General features: G+C 41.0%; 1 protein-coding gene across 11 annotated transcripts in view; it reads right to left on the bottom strand.

Moving 5' to 3' along the window:
* Positions 1-22,825, bottom strand: part of grip1 (glutamate receptor interacting protein 1) — a 391,803-nt gene that overhangs the window by 133,971 nt on the left and 235,007 nt on the right. The window contains exon 1 of one of the 11 annotated variants that reach the window (XM_037542049.1): positions 5,706-6,067. The exons of the other annotated variants lie outside the window; for them this stretch is intronic. Within the exon in view, the coding sequence (XP_037397946.1) occupies positions 5,706-5,760 (55 nt within the window). The 5' untranslated portion in view covers positions 5,761-6,067. Of the gene's footprint in view, positions 1-5,705; positions 6,068-22,825 lie in introns of those variants that run through there. 11 annotated transcript variants of the gene reach the window in all.

Here is a 22,825-nt window from a genome sequence, read left to right as displayed (position 1 = left end):
CTTACCTCTCAGCAGCATAATAATGAGTTGCCACCTCAGTAATGTACATGGGATCCTTGATAGATAGTTCTATCTTGTGCTCAGCTAAAGCAACTTTCTAGCTGATGAGCTAGAGGTCTACCATGTTGTCACTGTGTAGGAGGGTACAACCTTCCTACTGTGATGGCTACTACTTAAGGGACAGTAGTTCATGCACACACAACCTGTGAATGCAAACACTTATATTCATGAGATTCTACTGCCATGGGTCAATGCTATTTTTCTTCCTTTCAATAAGATACTTCAGTGACGAAGGATTTGCTAACATTTCCCCTTCTTGAGAATCCTTAGCCAGTGAGTAAGTGTGTGCGTTTGCAAGCCAGGTCTGTGAGATGCTTCACATCCAATAACAACTCTACTATTCAAGGGCCAAAACCAGCCAATTGTTTTGACTGCTATCAACGACAACAATAGGATACAGTTTCCCTCGCCTCCACATAGCAGAAACACTCAGCAGTTTTTCTTTGCCTCATCTTCTATTTTACATGTCCTCCATCCCATGAATTAAACATATCAAGCTTATACTAAACGTGTGAGCTATCATTACCATCATCAGGATTGCACAGTTTTGCACTCACTAACAATGTTCAGTGTGATGGCTGATCTTGCATCCCCCTAGCTACTTCCAGCCCCTCCTAATTCTGCTCCCCCTGGCGGGGATCCATTCACCTTGTCAGGGAGAAGTGAAGGATTGATGAAGCAGTGCAGAGGGAACTGAGAGGCCCAGGACAGCTGCAAGCCAGCAGAATGAAAGCAAGAGAGATCCAATAGAGGTCCTAGTGCCCCCTCATCCCTCAAAACTTCAGCCAGCTTTACAGGCTGGTGAAGCTGCAGGCTGGCACCCAGAGGGGTTCTTCCAGTGGCTGACGGAAGAGAAAAATGGCATGTTTGTTTGAGGGATGCAGATGCTGTTGCTGTGGATAAATCTGTGTGAAAAAGCTATAGCGTAGCAATGTCCAAATACAATCTGAAGAAACAGTGTCAGAGACTATCAATTTTTAATTGTTAGTAACTAATTTGAGCCCCATCAAACTCTGATGCTTTCTTAAGGATATTTTACCCCACTTGGTTTACAGAACTGTGACAGAGGAGATGTAAACTGACATTATCCATAACTTGCAGGAGTAACACTCATTTTAAAACAGACAGCCTAATGACTGTTAGAATGTTAGCTCAAGCTTGCCACCGTACATTTATTAAAATTCCAGTCAAAACTGGGATATTCCTGAGGGGATTTGATATAGCATAATACACTTGCACAAGGAAGGAAGTTTCCAAAACTAGACTTCAAAAATTAGTAAAAGTCAGAGAGAAAATGTAACTTGGACACCTGGCTCCACTCATGCTTCAGTTCAGGGAAAAAAGGGTCTGAAAGGACATGTAACTGTTAAGCAGCCAATACTGAGAAAAGGAAAATTTGTAAATCAAACAAAGAAGCTGCTGGTGTTCTCAGAACAATGAACTGTCCACCCAAGAGTCCAAACCTAAACAATATGGAATGTGTTTGGGATCGCTTCGATCGTGAGAAGCAGGAAATGCAACAAACTAAGACTGAACTTTGGCAGTGTTAATAGAACGTATTTAAAAAACTGAAACAAGTCTCCTGAAAAGATTGGAAGCTGTAAGAAAAGATTACAGCTTCCAAGATGCACAGCGATCATCTACTCATTGGTAAGAGAAAAATATGTACCCTACATAACGTTTGTTAGAGTAACCTGAAATATTATAGCAGCAAGGCATTTTAAAAACATAGCTCAAAAAGAAAACTTCACACTTTGCACATTGCAGCTGTCAGAAAAAAACCTTGTATCTCCATAATGAGAGTTTTACAGGAGAAGGAAGTACTCTACTTTTAATGTAAGTCAATGCAAGCAGACTTTATTCCAAGTATTATGAGTCATTTCTGTGACTCAAATTATCATAAAATTTACACACAATGTATAAGACAACGGGTCCTTTCAAATTTTGAAAAAAAAACAAAAAACTGAAAAACGACAAAAAGGAGAAACAAGGTTTTGTTCCTACAGCACTGACATACAATAATGTGATTTGTAGCATTTTATAATGACTGACAGACTAACATCTTACCAAACTGGACTGGCTTAGTAACTTCAATGTGTATGCAATGCTCCCTCTGCAGCTGTATTGTTTACAAAAATGCAGATGCACAATGATATTGTATTCATGTCATAATTAACAGATAATTGGTAACAAATAACAATAAATGGTGCTGAACAGATAATTACACTGTATCAATTTTTAAATCAATGTTTAATGATAGATTTATTATATTCTAGAAAAGCAGAATATTTAGGCACTGCTGTGCTAAAATGTTTGCACTGCATTTATTTCAATGCATTTGTGATCCTGTAGAATTGAATGGTGCATTGCTCTACAATGTTAATCCAAGAAGAAGTAGTCCCATCTATTTTATTTTTTTATGTTTATGTGTCAGCAGATGTGGTACATATAGGAGAAATATCAGCTACTGGCAAAGGTCCACAATTTCCATATTGGTGCATCCCTCTCGGCAGCTATTCTGATGACTCAGATTGGGATTAAGGGCAAAAAAAAAAACTTGATCAGGATGTCCTTAATATGGGGCAAAATATCTAGTGATTTCCTGATACTTCTCTTCATCTTGTGCCATCTCTGTTCCCCCAGCAACCCCATTCCAGCTGGAGGACATTTCAGTCATTTAATCTGGTATGGATGAGCACTTATCAGTGGCTTCGGCTAATGCAACTCAACAAGATGAGATATTCGCTCTGAATTGTGTTTCAGTGAAATGGCAGGGCTGCCATGGCTGTGAGCTCAGAGCAGCAGGGCCATGCAACATAACAACTGTCATGGAAAGGAAATGGCCAATGCTTTTATCAGCGCCATAGAGCCATTAGCATACCAATTATTACAGAAGGTACACTGTGGAGCTACTAAAATCAGCAGCCTGAATTCAGAGAGACATGAGGAGTAAACACAAACACATAACATCAACACACACACTGCACATATGTGCAGATGTGAGTGCACAAACAGGTGAGAACATGCACACAAAACCTTCACACAAACATGCAAATACGCACAGCCGCTTGCATGTGTGTAAACACTACCACACATTCTCTCACACACACACACACACACACAGGCTTAAACACAACACCACTGCAGCATCTCAGACCTGCCTGGAATATATAAGACGAGGCAGCCCACCTAGAGCCTTGATACAGAGGCAAACACAGCTAAAGAAACAGAAAGAGAGAGAAAGAGAAAGCAGGCCACTACTGTTCAGCTCACTTACTTAGCATACAAACTACATTCATTTACAGTGATGTGCAAAAGTCAGAGACCACCCCTCATAATCTTATTTCCGGTCAAAAACGCTTATTAAGTATGAGTTATTTATTTTTCAGGAGATCAGATAAACTTTGATAAGGAAGGGAATATAAGTGGAAAGTTTTGGAAGTTTCCAAAACTGTAGAATAAAAATCTTTAAAAGCTACAGAGAAAATGGGACTCCTAACAACCGTGCAAGACCACCAAAACTATCCCCATCAGATACCCAGTACTTAAAGCTTTCATCAGTGGCAGACAAGAGAAAAAAAAATCGATCTCCACTCTTGCTTCAGACCTGAAAAAATTCACAGGTGTATCTGCTCCACTGTGAGAAGACAGCTCAACACTATGAGTGTAAAAAAAGTTGTGTAGCTGTCAAGAAGCCCTACTGCCCTCAGACCTCAACATCATTGAAAGTGTGCGATTATCTTAATGGGGCGAAGCAGACAATGTAACTTCTTTCACTATTGGAAACAACTGATCTAAAAAGAAAGGAAGCATAAGAAGGGCAACGTGTGAACTACTTGTTAAGGTTACTGTGTAATATCTGTTAAAGATACGTTTTCTGTTTTTAATACAGACACTAAAATATGACCTGGACTTACAGGCCATTTGTACTGGACATGAAGTAAAATGACCAAGCACACAGTAAAACCTGAAGAGGTGGGAAGATATGATTTCTAATAACAAAAACAGATTAATTAATCAAGTAATGCACAAAGCAGGAAATAAACATCTAAACTCTTCCAGCCCTAATTCAGTCAGCAGATGGCCCCTCCCCCTAGAGAGCTGGAGCCTCCCTGAATTGAATGAAGACAGCAGCAACACCTTGGTCCCGGTTCCCATTTTCTGAGTGAATGCTCACTAATGGGGAACACTGAGAAGTAAAGCTGACAGAGCATGGAACAGCAAATGCCACCAGCATGACAGATGAGCCACAATGTGAGGCAGTCTCCAATGAGTGGAACATTCATCAGGGGGGACATGCAACAGGACTCTGCTGAAGAAAAAATACAAAAAACAAGACTGCTTTTCCCAAAAACCGTCAGTACATATTTACTACAACACACCTGTCCAAAAATCCACCAATCCTTTAAAGCTGAAGCGATTTTTGGATGCGGATGGCCCATAATACTCTTACCTAATGAGCTGGCATCCATTATGATATGAATATCTATGATTTAGAGAGGATTACACAATTCCTGACCTACCTCTCCGCTTTTCCTGGACCCAGTACCAAACGACTGGGAGAAAATTACAGCAGCACCTCCATCAACTTCATGACGTCACCTCTCGAGTACTATTTGTTTCGGTGACATCCGTTGACGTAATGACTCACCGACTCATTCAAATGACTCTTCCACTCACTCAGCTTACATATGATGGACTGTAGTGGCATATGTTGAATCACAGAGGCAGCCTCCATAGGGTATCGGGCATTGACTTGACACGCGCCACATGATATGGAACCATTTTTAACAAGGCACAACTGAAGAGCTGGGAAGTAAGTAAAAAAAGAAATCAGTCATGCATCCTTCAAAGCGGCTATGAAGCTCATACATGAGACGGAATCGAGGTCGTAGCTACAACTGGGAATCGGTGGAAGCCAGCTGCGGGGCAGATGTGCAGCTGCATACAACGCATCTTTGTTCAGCTCTTAGATGCAGCACTTGCAGACAAGCAGGGCTGTTTACTAATGATATCGAGGTCAAGCGCTTCTCAAGAGGAGGGTGAGGGGGGAGAGTGGGAACTTGCACTATTTATGACAAGTCCACCACTCCACTTCTTTTAAGCAAAGCCAAGTTGGCCAGCGCACGTATATGAGCTGGAGGAAGGGAGAAGGGGAGGGGGTGTGACAACGAAAACAGCTCTAGTGAAAGCCTCTCCGAGCCTTCTTGCAGTGGAACTGCTCCATTTCTTCAGTGTTGGAGCCAAACCACATGAGTGCCTAGGTAGATGATGAGCCAGAACGGGACACTCTAGAATACATCAGGACATGAAAAATGAGCTCCAGAACCAGCACAACGGACACAGCAGACAAAAAGTCGGTCGCGCTCCGCCTGTAAATATTCATGACTGAGTGGAAAGAGAGGAGAGAGACAACATTTCAGCGCAGCTCTCTGCCTGGAGGCAGCAGCAAAGCATGCAGTTGAGCTGATAACACTCTGCACTGTACACTGCACACACACAGCAGCGGCTGCATTACAGTAACAGGAGGGAAGCTCACAATGAGAAACACGAGGCGGGGGGGGGTGGGGGTGGGGGGTGGTGCAGCGGGGGGTCTGTAATGAAGCAGAAAAGAAATGAAGCGCGCGCGCACACGCGCACCCTACCTTTGTCCACTCTCCGCAGTATCTGACATCGGCATTTGAAAGACACGGCTATCATGCTAGCAAGGCGCGCGCTCCCGCGCTGCTCGCGCTAAAGGCGGTAGCGGATCCGCTGGCTGCACGCGGCACGCCGCCGGCCGGGCTCCTCGCGCATAGCGCGCGGCTTCCACACGCTGGAGGAGACGGAAAAAGAAAGAATCTCCTCTCTGGCGCTCTCTCTCGCTCTCTCGCGCGCGCGCGAAAACGGCGCGCCGTGGAGAGAGCGCGCGGCGAACGCGGAGAGACGTGGCCAGCTCGCGCTGAGTGGAGGGGAGGGGTTGGGAAGGAAGGGGGGGCGCGCTCAGAGAGCGGAGGGGCTGGCCGGAGAGGAGAAGGAGTGGTGATGAAGGAGAGACTGGAAGACTTAACACACACACACACACACTCTCTCTCTCTCTCTCTCTCTCTCTCTCTCTCTCTCTCTCTCTCTCTTCTGAAGTACCCCCGGATTCATTATTATCATGGCTGAGCTGCGAGGGGGAGGGGGAGGGGCTCCCCTCATGATCATGTCTGCAGTTGGGAATTGCTATTTCATAATCCGCAGCAGCGCCACTGTGATTTATTCACGCCCTCAATCCACAGACCCACAGTACCTGGAACCCAGCGCTCCACTGCCTGTCCCCTCAGCCACAGCCGAGCCATCCCTGCTTCAAAACCCATAGAATCATTAAGCGCTGACTGAGGTCTTTGTCATGTGTCTTGTTTTTTTAATGGGTTGATATCACAGTGTAAAGGATGGCTTAACAGGTGGCTGGTTCTAAATGCATTTGACGCTTTCCTAATGGCTCCTAAAGGTGTTCTTTTCCACTGTTTGTTAGCCCACTGATAGCAATGTTGGCAGGCCGCTGGTGTTTGCTCAGCTTTTAACGGGCGGCCCACCGGTGGTTAAGCAGAGCATTAGACAAAATTCCACATCATCGCTCATTTTCCACTTACAGTCCAATTTACTGACTTTCCTTCCTTCTTTCCTTCAGTTATACTGTGTAAATGATATTATTAAATTATTTTAATCTAGCTCTGTGTCAGCAACATTTCTATAAAATCATGTTATAAGCCATAATTTCTTTTTTCTCTCATTTGTTTGTAATATTTGTCTTAGTTTAGTTTCTAAAATAAAAGTCTGTGTACATTTAAAATCTGCTTGAGGAGATTAAAAACTAGCTAGAGCATGTATGCAGGGGAGTAATCTGGTCCGAGGGTGGACCTGCAGTGACAAACCGTCAGTGGGGTGCTGACCTCATCAAGCCAGCAGACCGATATACACTCACTATCTGGGAGCATATATGTAATTCCCATTAGAAAGCAAAACCGTTAGGCTTTGATCCTAATAGTTTCTGAAGGTCCTTCTCCAGCAGAGACTCCTCTCCCAATTCTGCATTCAGATAGTTCGACCCATCAAGACTGAGGAATATCTTAGATTCCTGCACCATCACACAAAACTGCTTTTTCTACACAGGTTTCTTTTATCTGATGTTTAACAGATTCAGTCAAAAATGGATTTACATACGGTGCAAATGTCAGAGGCCACCCTTCATTTCTTTCATTTCCGGTCAAAAAAACGCTCATTAAACTCAGGCTATTCAAGTTATTGCAGAAGAGATTAGATACAGGATAATCCACTTGCATCAGGAAAGAGAAAATCAAAAGGAAAAAATGCAAGTTTCCAAAACTAGAGCTTTAAAAAAGCAAAAAAAAGCTTAAAAAGATACAGAGATACATCGTCACCATCAGACACACAGCACTCCAAGCTTTCATCTTTGAGAGAGAGGAGAATATCAAGCTCCACTCTTATCCCAAAATATCCACAGGTGTTTCTGTCCATCCTTCCACTGTGAGAAGAAGACTCAGCACTTTGAGTCTAAAAGGATGTGTAGCTGCCAAGAAGCCCTTACTGAGGAGAAAAAAATAGAAAATTTGCTAATCAAATGATGAAGCTGCTGGTGTTCTAAGAACAACAAACTGACCACCCCAGAGTCCAGCCCTCAACATCACAGAATGTATTTGGGATTACTGGGAAGCAGAAAATGCAACCAACATCTACGACTGAAGAAATCCCCACAGATTTCTTTGTGCAGTACGAATATGTCTAAAGCTTTAGACGTGGGTTACTGTCTTGCTGATCCAACTGTACATGGTCTAGCCTTTAAAACACTTCCAAGAGGTGGTGACTATTACTATTACTAAGGAGCAAAGGAAAATGCTGCAATACTGCAGGCTAACTGAAATATACTAAAAAAAATAATACCTTAATTACACATGATCCATATTACTAACACGCTGTCTTATATGACCAAACACATGGAGTCTACATGAATGCAGCCTTTTTTTCTTCTACATGGTGAGAATAGCAAGATTTTAATGTCAGGCTAGACAAGAAATTAGATATCCAATTATGTTTAATGCATTTTAAAGAGGAAATTTCACACAGAGTGGATTTTGATTTATGTAATATATCTAATTTAGCTGCATGTGCATTCTCACACAGGGCTGTCCACAACTAAACAGCGTACACACACTCTAGGCTTTAATGTAGGGATGCACTGATCATGAATTCTATGGCTAGATTATTTGACCAGTTGTTATCAGGCTTTTTTCTTTAACACAAAGCTTACACAGTGTGGACTAAATGAACACATGAAAAATGGCAGCACATTGCAAGTATGAATTATTTAACGTTTTGGAAATGCTGATAAAAAAAGTGCCCTATTTTTTAAAAACAGCATTAATTACATACAGTGTAACATCAAAAGCTCAGAACATTCACAACTTGGCTGATTCTGACTATGCATATCTGCTTTAACATACTGTAGCAAAGTCAGAGACTGAGAAGATTAAATAAGATGATCCACATGCACAAAGAAGAAGAAAGACAATGGAAAACCAAATCTTGAGTTAAAAAAAATGCTAAAAAGATACAGAAAATGGGACTCAACATTCATGCAAGAACAACAGACTGACCACCCTAAAGTCCAGACCTCAACATCATTCAATGTGTTTGGGATTACTTGGATTGTGAGAAGCAGCAAATATGAGCAACTTCTGAGAATAAACTTTGGAGGTCTGCCTGCAGTCCAGACCTGTCTGTATAATGCATCCTATTAAACTCATGTATGGTTGCACAGCTGAAGATATGTATAACAGAAGAATGGCAAAAAACTTTTAAAACTGGATCAGTTTGTGTTCTCAGCCCCCAAATGATTATTAAATGCTGTTAAAAGGAAAACTGATGTAACACAGTGGTAAACATACTTCTGTCCCAACTTTTTTGGAACATGTTACAGGCCTCATATTTGGAATGAGCACATATTTAACACAAAAAGTTAATTGGCTAAAACATAAATTATTTTCTTTTATATTTTTGTACCATTTAATTGCAACACAGATAAATACAAATAAATTAGATAAATTGGACATGGTAAATTGCCCCTAGGTGTGAGTGAATGTGAATGTCTGTGTCTGTCTGTCTGCCCTGTGATGGACTAGCAACCTGTCCAGGGTGTATCCTGGCTTCCCCCCAATGACCGCTGAGATAGGCTCCAGCACCCCCCATGACCCAGAAGGAGAAGCAGCTTAGAAACTTTGGCTTTTTAAGTGGAAATTAAATGAATGCAGGGGTGGTCTCTGAGATTTGCACAGTACTATACATATTTTTACAGAAGTTACTGCCTTGCACACTCAATTGAATCATATAGCCGGCATTTAGGCCAGTAACAATTTCTAACTGATCTGGCTGCCTTATGAAGTGGAACTATGGCTTTAAGTAGTAATGTGTGTGCATGTGTGTGACATGCCTGAATAAGTCTTACTTTTTTACCCGCAGTATTAAGGTCGTTGTCAAGGCTTTTCCACATCAAGGCTTATGAACATAGCTGGGCTCAGAGCCAAAGTGAGCGTATCTATCACGTCACTGCTGTATCGGTGGACCATCAGAGTTTTTTTTTAGCTGCTTTTTTGCTTTTTGGGGCGCACATCCGGAACGGCACATCCAGCAGTCAAGATCAATGCTCTTAAAGAGTGGCACGAACGTCTGCCACGAGGATTAGGCCTTCCACTACGATCACAGAACAGAGTCCTTCATCCCCACAGCTGTGACATCACAGTCATGCGCACAGATTAAGCTGGAAGACTTATATTCAGCGCTTAGGGCACAGACAATTACATTAAAGCCAGAATAAGCACAACTGTCCATTTATCCTTTATAAAATGATAAGAAATAATGATAACAGTAACATTAAAAAGCCAATATTCCATTTTCCCCATTTTTCCCCTGAATTTTTTGCCCAATTGCAGCCATAGTGTGAATACTACGAAACATTTTCCTCTCTTCATCTTTAAAACTTAAACAGGTCATTTTTTGTCACTGTGTCTTATGTATGTAAACAATATGAAACTGTTAAATTCAGATTGAAATCCTCAGCAAAATCATGAAAATCGACTTCCAAAACTCATTTTTGGGTAATAAAGTCATTTCCTGACAGTCTAAGAATGTTTAATGGTTTTCTCCAACATCTTCTGCGCTACTGACTTTGCTATAGATTGCCTGCAGTAACAACATTCTTTATCACTTCAGCTACAATGAGTAGGTTTATCTACTGTAGGCTTAATACAGAGGTTGGGAACTGAAGGCCGGAGTCCAGCATAGTTTGGTGATTTCCCTGATCTAACATTCTAACTAAAGATGGCGATTCACTGAACAGTTGAATTAGGTCTGTTTGAGTAGGAAAATTTTTAAACTGTGCAGGAATCCGGCCCTCCAGGATCAGCCTTCCCCACCCCTGGCTTACTAGGGTGTAGTACTATTTTGCAGTAACAGTGGTTAATACTGGCTTCGTAATACCACATGCTGACAGGAATTGAAGGCCAACACTGGCCAAAATCATACTGTAAAAATACTGTAGACATAAAAGTGACTACAGACATTATACTCTCATTCTAGCTACACTCATACAGGCATGCATTTCCTGTTCAAATCACTAATAATAAGTCAAAAAGCGCAATGCACTAAACAACACACCTCACAGCACTGTGATTTATACTGTAGCCTTATCCAGTGTCTCTCCAACACACACAAACACATGCTTGATCAGCCTGCAAGGGATTTACGGCTGTATTTGGGGCAATGTTGTGAACTCTGGGTCGTAGCAGGCAGATGTGACATCCATTCACTGTGGCACAGAGCTGCTCAGGCAGGTGTAGAGGGATGTGGCGTGAAATGCTGTGCTTTGAAGCCTCTCACCCTGCCAGCGCAGGGCCAACACACTGCTCCTCACACACTGGCTCTGAGAATGAACTGGAGGCTGAGCTGAGTGGCAAGCTCAGAGGAAATGGACACACACCCTAGGGAAGGACTACAGTCCATTAGTGGGGGATGAGAGGGGAAAGAGCTGTCCATGCTGAGTGCATGTGATGGAAGCATCTGCTGAGCCAAGGCACTAAGCCACTGTGTAGGGACCACAAGAGCAACACAGCCACAGTACAGCAACTATAATTTATGCTGATTCACGCTGTGAAAGACAGCATACAGTGACAAAACACAGAAATGACCAATGAGGCCCTTAAATCTGGAACACAATTCAAATTTGTCATAACAGAACCTCCAAAAAAACGTTACTAGAGATGAGAGCATTCTGATCTCAGATTAGTCTTGGAACCCTATCCAATGTTTCATGTAGGCAGAGCTGAAAGTAGGTGAGAGACTATGCACTCATCAACACTGTCTGACAGACCACAGGCCTTAGCTCATGGATATACCGTTAACATGGCTAAAGAGCCCCCTTAATAAAACTCTAAGCAAGCAGATGTGTGTCACATGTTACATGCAGTTTCTTGCATAAGATAGGATTATACTCCACATGTCAAAGATGGGTGGGTTTTAGAGGGGATGTGTCCTTGTTTGAGAACAATTTCACAGCAACCCAGCACCAAAAGTTTAAGAAGAGCTCCCCAGATGTGCATTCTTATTGTGAGATCACTACTGCCAGTTCTCACCCCGGTATCACACCTATGATCCAGTATATATATTCTGAAGCAGCACTGACTCACGCTGTGATGTGATGTTAGCTATGTATTTCTTCCTGTGGGGAGCAGAGTGTGTGAGAAGTTTGAGCATGAGAATCCACTGTTAGATGTTAATATTAAATGAAGTGGCTCAATTAATTATAGCACTCCTATATTTAATTGAAAATAGTACAAAGATACCATATCAAATGTTGAAATTGAGAAATTTTATTGCTTTTTTTAAAAATAAATATGTCTAATTTGAACTTGATACCAACAACACATTCCAAAAAAGTTGGGACAGGGGCAACAAAAGGCTGGTAAACGTGTGTAATGCTAAAACAACAACTGACGGTTAACTGGCAAGTCAGTAACATGATTGGGTATAAAAAATCTCAAAAAAGCATCTCAGAGAGGCTGAGTCTTTCAGAAGCAAATGCTTTCCAAAGCAAGTGCAACAATTCAAGAATAACTTTCTCAACATAAATCAGCAAATAACTTTTGCTTTTCACCATCTACATGATATCACATAATACATAATATCTAAAAGATTCAGAGAATCTGGAGAAATCTCTGTGTGCAAGGGAAAAGGCTGAAAACCAGTATTGGCTGTCGATGATCTACGGGCCATCAGGTGGCACTGCATCAAAAACAGACATGATTTTGTAGTGGAAATCACTGCAGGGGCTCAGAAACACTTCTATATTTTAATAAATTGTATATAAAAAGATTTGAGAAATGCTGCCACCTTCTCTGGGCCTGAGATTATTTAAAATGGAATGAGGGGAAGTGCCCTGTGATCCGCCAAATAAAATTTAAACATTTTTTTGGAAATCATGGACACTGCATAGTCCAGGCTAAAGACGACTCAGCTTGTTATCAGTGCACAGTTCAAATGCCAGTACTCATGATGGTATAGGGGGGCAATAGTGCACATGGCATGGTTGACATACCCATCTGTGAAGGCACCATTCATGCTGAACAATACTTACATGTTTTGGCAACATATGCTGCCATCTAGATGAAGTTTTTCTTTTCATCTTTTGCATATTTCAGCAAAACAATGTCATAATACATTCTGCATGTATTACAACAGCATTGCTCCATATTAAAAGAGTTAGATGCTAAACTGGCCTACCTGCAGCCCATACCCATCATCACTGAAAACATTTGGTGCATTATGTGCAGCCCACATTATTCTGTCGTTGGTTTGTCTGTGTGAAAAGGTCTGCTTGTAATGCTCCACACAATGAATCCCCCCCTATAGCTTGCTACAATATAATCAATAAAACAGATCTGCAGCTTTGGCTAGCAATCAAAATAACCTCCTCAATGAAAAACGACAATGTCTGCAGTGAAAAACTAGAAATCAAATTCAGCCTCACACGAGAAATGACAACGTTACGTAGTTCAAACAAATTCCTCTGTGCACTTTAGTCTAATTGTCTGTTTCCATTCAAAGAGGTGAGAACAGCACCTGCAGCAGGACAAATCACCTCACAATCAGTGCCATCTGCAATGTAGGATCTTAAAACATCTCAGCTTGTGTCTCCAGTGCTTATGCATGGCAGAGCGTCTCATAGGGTGAAGTCACAGACTGCCGCTGGGGAGGAAGAGGCCACTTCCTGTGAGGCATGTGTTGTCAAAGGCACTTAACCCAGCAGGTGGCCTTCTCCCAACTCCATTAATGACAGAAGCTATCCGCCAGGGGAAAGGCTGAAGCATGTCTTCATACATTTTCAGGATAAAAATGAGATTGTAGGAACAAAACAGGCCTAACCCGCAAACAACAAAAGGTCCTGACTTGGTAAAGTGCTAGAACTACATTTCTGGATTTAGTTTGAAATTCTTAGTAGATACAAGATATTAGCGATTAGATATTAGACAATCTGTTTATATAAGTTAGGGGGAAATATAAGAAGAATAAGTGGAAAAAAACAAGAGTTTCCAAAACTGGAGTATAAAAAATAATTTAAAGACAGAGAAAAAAATGGGACTCCTAACAACTGTGTTGTACCTGGTAGATCATCAAAACCGTCTCCATCAGATAAACAGCGCTTAAAGATTTTATCTTTGAGAGAGAGGAGAAGATCAAGCTCCACTCTTATTTCAAATCCACAGGTGTTCATCCTTCCACTGTGAGAAGACAACTCAACGTTATGAGTCTGAAAGGATGTGTAGCTGCCAATAACCCCTTACTGAGAAAAGGAAACAGACACAAAAGAAGAACATCTGCAACTCAAACAAAGAAGCTGCTGGTGTTCTCAGAACAATCAAATGACCACCCTAGAGTCCAGACTTCAACATCACTGAATGTATTTGTGATTATTTGGATGGTGAGAAGCAGAAAAATCAACCAACTTCTAAGACTGAACTTTGGAGGTGTGGGAAAATAACAAATACAGTTTCTACAAAAACAGCAATTTTTCAGAAGAAAGAAATGAAGTCATTAATTTCATTGTATGTTAAATGTAATGAGGTTTTATTGCAAGCAATTTTGGATCATTTCATCATGGAAAGCTTGCACGTTGTAAAGTACAGGTAATGTTTTTAAAAGCTATTAATAAAAAGAAAAATGGAAATACACTCCCTGACCACTTCTTTTAGACCTTGCATCCACACACTGTCAGTTTTTTCTATTTACCATATAGGTGCACTTTGTTCTATAATCAGACAGTCGTTCACCCGTTTCTCTGCATCATTTTCAGCTCTCCTGTCTATCAATGATCACGACCCCTACAGGACCACCACAGAGCAGATATTATTTGAATGGTGGATCATTCTCAGCTTTTTTAAAACAGAAATTACTTTATTTTTTACTATCTTAAGTGTTTCTATTTATTCTAATGTTATATTGTGTTTCTACAATCAGAAACTCGCTTAATGCCCAGATTATAAGTTCTGAACAGTTGCCTGAGACAAGAATGTTTATGAGAGCGGAGAGACGTCTGGTTTCTCTGTCACATCAACATGATGGAGAGGTTCAGCTCTGTTATCAAATAAAGCAGACTGTGACGGGGGAAGGGGGGTATCCATGTCGTTAAATGCTGTGAGCGTTTATGCAGGCTGCAGATGGACAGATGGTAAATATGTATTTTCACTATTGCCAGAGTCGTTCCGGCTTATCAGCTCATCACAGACACCTCTCCCCCTCCAGCTGCTGGCACACGCACAGTCCTTGCAGATCAGGCATGAGAAGAGTTGTTCTTTCCATAGCAGATTGCCTGAATCCGATTTTTTTTCCCTGGAAAAAGAGGCCCTAATCAAAGACTAATCACAGGAGCAGACACAGCCTCTTTTTCAACTGTAGAACAGACAGACCAGGTTGAAGCAAGACTTTTTTTTTAACCACTCAGTCGTGATGATGAGGCTCCTATTGTTTGAGCCTCAGGCTGTGCAGTTTGAAACAGAGTAAGATAATTAAAGTTTTAATATTGTGTTTCAGGCACATAGCCTGTCCTTCATGACTTGCCCCAGGTCAAACTGTCTGAGCTCCACAAAGGAGTGGACAGATAAAGAGAAGAAGAAGAGGCTAATCCGTCAGCAGAAAAGAGAAAAAAGGCAAAAGCGGTGCTGGACGCTGTTCACCCAGACATGGTGCTGAAATGGTGTGGCTCCTGAAGGACTTTGCTGCAATGACAGCAGCCCCTAGTGGCAAAGAGCATGAATTGCGGACAGGATTAGTGCTTCTTAATCCTGAATAATGGGATAAACACTACAGACCATTAGAGCCATAACAGAATGAGAGCAGGGCCACAGAACTGAAACGCTTGAGTTGAAAAGTTTTTATTTGTAGTGATTAGCCTGTGTCAGATAAGCTCAAAAGGCATGAATGGAAATCTGCTCGTGTTGCACATGTGGAGTTTAAAGGGGAACTCCACCAAATTTGGAAAAATCCTGTGATTAAATCATTAAGATGTAAACAATGTCATTCAGAGTGGTCTGATGTAAAATGCTCCATTGTAGAGAAGCTTAGGTCTGAAGAGTTTAATGTGTCTAAAAGCCACCGCAGTTATTATATAAGATATGGTCATGGTACACTGCCTAAAGTCTGAGACAAAGTTTTGATAGTCTAAAATGTATTTTAATCTCCATTCATGACGGAAAGAGACTTGCAGGGTGTTGTGAGGCCCCAAAAAACAGCTTACATCTTTTTCAACAAACTCTTAAGACATATGTATGTTTCACTGGTCTATTTGCATTGTAAATAAAAGCTGTAGCTGTAGGCATCACAACCCTTGGTTTCCCTTCAGCACCACTGTTTCACATCAAACCTGAAGAAATCAGAAATTCAGATGTGTCGGAAATTTGGCAGAATTCCCCTTTAAAGTAAGGGCTCAGTATGTACTGTGACAGCTCACCTTGCTTAACCCTGCATCTCTAGCGCCTTTCGCCATTTTAGTTGCACAGAAAAGTGCCATATTGATTCTGCCTAATGGGAGACAATTGAGGGGTCAGATTGCAGCCATTCTCATTACAATCTGGCCACATAAGTATCACAACAACATGCAAATGAGGACTATTACAACAAAGCTTTAAGCAAACCGGCTCCACCAAATTACAAATCTTCCAGTAAAAATCTAATTAGCTTGCGTAAATGCAGCCCTCAGCAAACTCTGAGCAGAAGCATTAAGTGGAGGTTAGACTTTAGCAAATTTGCAAATATCCTGACTCAAAATGAGAAAGTATTAGAAGAAAGGAGCCACAGAGGGAACAAGAGAGGCAGAGGGGGAGAGAGAGAGAGAAAGGGGGTAAAAGAGATGATGAGCGAGCCATAGACAGCTAAGCTGTTCTGCTCAATTTCCATATGACTTAATGTGTTGACTTCCACTTGCTTTCTCTCTGGTGTGAAGAGACTTGAGACTGCAGAGCTGAAAGCCACATGGTTATTAAGGACGTCTGAATCCAGTTTTCTTTGCCTCGTATCCAATTTGAGTACCTAAATGTTGACACTGGAGGATATCGATACTTTGTGTTTTTATAGATAACGTGGACACACAATTAGGCTGGCGAGATAACATTAATGTAAAACTACTTATTTACCAAAAAGGTAAAACTAATCATTATCAGTATGTGCACAGTGTGACCTTGTGAACTTACATGTTTTGTTTTTTTGGTCTACTTTTTTTTAATAAGCATTTTATAGTATGCTTAATATTGGCTTATGATCAAATGTGATTAACCTACTCTGTAAACATTAATTGGATTACATGAACACCTTGACTCATTGGTTCATAAGGTTTTTGTTTTTATGTTCCAAAAATGGTGATAAGTTATTTTTATCTATTACATGACCATGAAACACATGAAACACAGCTGAAACACTCCCTATAACTTCAGTGTGAATGGGCAGGGCTACTCTGCTTATAAGATGAATAGGCACATGTACAGTATGTAAAGTGTGACCACAGAAACAAGTAATTAAAAACAGGCTGTTTTTATAGCTTAGTTTGCACATATGCACTGTATGGATGGGGAAGTGAATAGTATGTTTTGAAACAGTGCTTAAACTTTTGCTAACAATGCTTATATACCACATCAGGTTGTTCCTTTTTTTCCAAATATGAATTTTTTTTTTTTATGATGAGATCTTTAAAACACCCATATAACATGTTAATTCGTCTGAGGTGGTCAGGATACTCCTATATTGCAGCTAATGTTGTGCTGACCATTAGAAAACGTACTGTTTTAACCCGTTTAACTTGTGTGTATCTTATACATGGAAACCCAATACAGCAAACACCAAACTGGCCTGATATCAACACCACTGCACAGAACTGCTTTACTTGAAACAACCATTTCTCCAGAGTACATCCAAAGCGCTTTTATAAACATTCACATGTTTAACCAGCTCCTCAGCCGTCCACACTTCTCCGGTCCAGACACTGGACCTAAATGCTGCAGTTACTGCTGTACTGGCCCAGGCTGGCACTTCAGTCATCTCCTGCAGGAATGATTAGGCACTGACAGTCAGTTCAGTGCCAAGCTCTTGCAGTCAGGACAGGATGGAGGCAGTGGGGGAAATTGACTTGGCTGCGGACACTGTTCTGCCGTCTGTGGCATTTACTTCCCAGGACAGCCAGCAGGATGGAGCCAAACTGACCAGATCTCCAGCAGGCTGCCCTCTGACTCAGCAGCATGTGTGTGAAAGTGTTTGCTAGTAGCTTACTGGAACATGTCAGACACTGTTCAGGATTGGATAGAAGATGATGAATGGCAAAACGGTTCATAATGAGAAATGTTACTGGCGGCTTCTTCTGGTGTCGTGTAATTTTCAAGAAAGCACCATATAATGATCCATAATGCTCATATGATAGTAACTGTCATCCAAACAGATTGCAACACACTACAGGGAGTGTGTAGGTCATTACAGCCTCTGCTGTTTCACTGCAATACATAAGAAATCACTTGTTGCACAAATGGAGCTTGAATGGAGCAGCAAAGAGAGAAAATGAATGAAGGCATAACAGAATAGTTCATTGATCAAATAATAATCAACAGGTTAACTGATTATAGAAACAGCTATTATTTTAGAGCCAATTAGTTTAGTTACAGTAAGAGTGAAGAGCAAAGGTGTTCAAACTTTTTGCAAAGAGGAACAGATTCATACGATTTCAAAGCACCTAGGAGCCAATCACATACCAAATGAAAGGGGGGTCATGGAGTTTCTGGAAGACGGCTCCCTTCAGTCTCTGAGGCTCCTGAGCAGAAAGCGGTTTTGCGTTGCCCACTTCAATAAAACTGAATCAGTCATAACTGTGCAATGTGATTTTTGTCCGCAGTGAATCTCCAACAGCTCATTCATTGTTGGTTCCCTCCTAGCATGTGTACTGTCGTGTAATTGGGGGAGTCCTAAACCAAAATCTATTCCTTTTTTAGTACTGTTAGATAATATTCTTTACATATCAAATTAACGCAGCGACCACATTCAGAATTCATTACATCATTGTTTTGACATTGGAGGCACATGCATTTGCTTTGACAATAGTTAAAATCGCCGGTTCTCTATGTTAATTTGGTGCTTTATGACTGAATATTATTTAGTAAATTAAGCTGCAGATCTAGTCGGAGAAGAAAGGCTCTTAAACTTTAGCTACCTTCTTCTCCACAGTGAGACGCATTACACTGTAACTTTATGGTATTGCTGCCACCATCAGATGAAAGGAAAAACTGCAGCATACTGACTGACGGACCACTTACAACACACTCTTAAAGTAGGGCCAGACTTTGGACTCCCCTAGTTTTAAAGAGTAGTCTCCTCTCTAATCTTCATTTCAGACAGGCTGAGAGGCTTTTTGTCGAAGGTCTTACTCATGCGATTAATGCACTGAGTTGAGCATCTTCACTACACGGAATATTCTTAAGAGGCTTTTTTCCGCATGAAGAGAGCAGGCGGTGGACAAGGCACACAGATTTGAACCTAAGTTGTGATGAACGTTGCAAGAGTGGAGCGCAAGTTTTATTTTATATGTTTCAAAGAAGCGATGCATGATCAGAATAAGCCTAGATAGCAATCTGCCAAGACAAGAATCAGTAGATTTTTGTTCCAGATAAACTGGTTAATTCATTTTATTTTGGCTGACATCTGTTGCAGTTTTATGATGTGAATAACATGAGGCAGGTAAGTGCTGTGTTTGAATACTGCTGCTACACCTTCACCAAAATGTTGTGGCATAGTTATGCATGGCTCATTGTGCTAAACACAAAGACAGTTCTCTCTTACTTTCAGATTTCTTTGATGTTCTTTAAACAGGAAAATGATTTTTCATGTAAGAATTAAAAAGTCAGTTTGGCCTGTTAGGAGCCAATAATGTTTTTTGCACTGTGATTTGGGCTAATAGAAAGTTCTAGAAATGTGACAGTGCAGTATGTTTAGTATGATGATAATAGTATGTTTCATGTTTTGATTGAGTCCATCCTGTGTGAGCTTTGGGTAAAAAATAAAATAAAATAAATAATAATAAAATTAAAAAATTAGCCGCTAAATAATTGGGCTGTGACTTGTTAACTTTCCTGATGAATTAGGAATGAGTCATGGGAATTTGCATGCCAAACCATGTTCTGCTAATGTATGCCTTTATGGTTCTATGCAAAAGTTTGGGCACCCCTGGGCAAATCACAAATTTTGTCTTTAAAAATAAAGACATCTTCTACAGACAAAACACTTCTGCACAAATTTGGTTTATTTGAACATTTTTGGGAAGGAGATGTGTAAAAGTTATAGCATATGGCATATATTTCCTGAAATAGGAATTGTACACTAAAATTAGCAGAATAATGCCACATTTAAAGGTGTTAACTGTAGAGAATATTTTAACATATACACACTTATTTAAACTTTTTGCATACAACTGTCTTTAAAATATCCTTTAATGTTATTGTTCAGTTCAGTTATATTTTCTTTGAAAATTTGGATTGCTTAATTAACCTGATTAAGATTAATCTGCAGAGTACTCAGTAGATTACTTGATTTCTAATAAAATCAGCCCCATTAAGTGCTTGTTGTTCATGTAAAACACAGAACTGCTCACTGTCAGGCATGCTGTGTGTCAAGGCTGCTGCTGATGAGGCAATGACACCGATTTCTCACACAAACATGGCCTGAATCCGTCCAGATGTCAGAGCAAAGCATCAGCACGAGTGCCACTACAACTCACACAGCTTTGAAGTGCAGCCACATCAAACAGGTTTTCCACAGGCTGTTTGCCCAAAACAGCCAGGCTCTCTCTCACTGTCTGTCTTCACACACACAAACACGGTCTCTCTCTCACTCTCTCACTCACTCTCTCTCTCTCTCTCTCTCTCTCTCACTGTCTCTCATTCAGTCTCTCTCTGTCCGTCTCACTTATTGTCTCTCTCTTATTCTCTCTCTCGCTTTAACATTCTCTCTCTCTCTCACTCTCTCATTCACTATCTCTCTCTCACTGTCTGTCATTCAGTCTCTCTCTGTCCATCTCACTTATTGTCTCTCTTATTCTCTCTCTCTCTCTTTCTTTTACAGTCTCTCTCTCTCTCTCTCTTATTCACTATCTCTCTCCTTCTCTCTTTTACAGTCTCTCTCACTCTCTTATTCACTGTCTCTCTCTCATTGACTTCACTGACCTCACTGTCTTCACACACAAACACTGTCTCACTGTCTCTCATTCAGTCTGAATGAGTCTGAGGTGTGGGACCACTGAGACCTATACACGTGCACGCACACACACGCATGAACGCACACACACACAGCCCTGGAGGCTGAAATCGGACACTTTAAACACAGAATTCGAAGCAGACAGGCACACAACAGCATCAATCCCAGCAATGACACAACAAAAGAAACGGCAAAGTGTATTGACTCCCTCTGCAAATTTCAGAGGCAGCAGTGGATTATTTTCTCTGGTGCTGAGAAAAAAGAGAAATGCACTGAAAACAACAAGCTCATGAGGCCATACAGAAGAAGGCAATGATGTTGAGGGAAGCAACTGTCATGCACTGCATTTCAAACACATACAAACACACAGACGTACACACAAAGCTGCTTCAACAACAATCAAAATCCTGAAGATAAAAAGCAGCTGTCTGAAAAGCATCGTCCAGCAGTGTCTCATATACACATACACATCACCTCCACACATCACAGCACTAAATGTGACTGAACCTGCTGTCAGAGGTGAAGAAACATGAACTAATTTCTCTCAATTAACTCAAAGATGCTTTACTGACATAGCTGTACTAAAGGGGAATTGCACCATTTTTTTGAATTTGCTAAATTTAATCGTTAAGATGTAAACAAAGCCATTCACAGATGTTTAATACAAAATGTGCTGTTCTACAGTGAGAATTTAGTGATTCTACAGTCAGAGGTCCAAAAGGTTTAATGCCTCTAAAACCTCCTCTAAAGGAAGCTATTAAACTAAATGGTTACAGATATGTTGCCTGATGATGTCGTTTAACAATGGCCTAAAATGTTTTTTTTTTTTTTTTTTAAACATTCATGGTAGAGAGGCACATTCAGGGCATTCTAGGGCAAAATAGTTGCTAGAAAAATCTCATTTTCAGATACATCACTATTTTAACATCAACATGACACATACAACTCAGAAGACACATGTAGATTCACCAGATGGTACTATAAAGTAAATTAACTGGTTATATTTGTGTTGTAGGTATCATAACCCCTAGTTCCTATCACCACCACTGTAAAGAAAGCGGAGTTACTTTCTCTAAATGAACCACTTCATATCAAACCAAACCACTGCTCTGTGACAACCACTGAATAATGAAGAAATAATTTGAATTCCACCAAATATGCCAAATCTATCACATATCAGCCTATTAATCAATTACAATAATCAATACAACCACTCACTTCATTTATTTTTATATCATATAATAGAACTGTTTCAAATGGTTAATAGAATAGAAGTGGTTCATAAATAATTAAAGTCTCTAAGATTTTATTAAACACTAGTGCTATTACTATTAGTACTAATCAGAGGTCTAGCAATACAGTTGGTATTGTTGTTACTATCTTGTTGATTGTATTCTTTAATCTTTGATGATGTACATACTTTTATGCATCTTCCAGCCAAAAGGGCACAGTGCCCTGCTCCTAACAACTCTCACTCTCTGTTTCCCTACAGCTTCCAGAAAAAGAATACCTTCTCATACCTAGCTCCTCTCCTGCCTCTGCAGGTTCCTCCTTCTCTGGCTGAGGCCTACAGCAGTTAGCCCAGGCAGTTGAGCGTCCAGACAGCATCCCTTGCCCTCCGAATTAGCCGGCAACACTAAAGTGGGACAGTGATCAGCCCCTCAGCCCTGCGTTTCTCTATTGACCAGCTCTTAGCACAGGCCTAAGCTCTAACTAAGCCAACCTCACTGCCACCACTCCTCCACCAGGGGGGAGTCGTCACACAGAGCAGATCCCAGCACAGCTCTGCAAACGCAGGTGGTGTTTTCCTGCACCTATCTTTGACTAAAAGAAGCCAGTCGCCATGGAAACCATGCGGACTCCCAGGGAGGGGGCCGGGCCGACACGTGGCACAGCTTATAGGAACCAGCCGAGGAAGGAGTCAGGAGCCACCGTACAAAGCATGACACTGAGG

The sequence above is a fragment of the Pygocentrus nattereri genome, chromosome 1 (genome assembly GCF_015220715.1).
Source record: "Pygocentrus nattereri isolate fPygNat1 chromosome 1, fPygNat1.pri, whole genome shotgun sequence".
NCBI classification, from domain to species: domain Eukaryota; kingdom Metazoa; phylum Chordata; class Actinopteri; order Characiformes; family Serrasalmidae; genus Pygocentrus; species Pygocentrus nattereri.
This window is presented reverse-complemented; position numbering and strand designations above follow the sequence as displayed.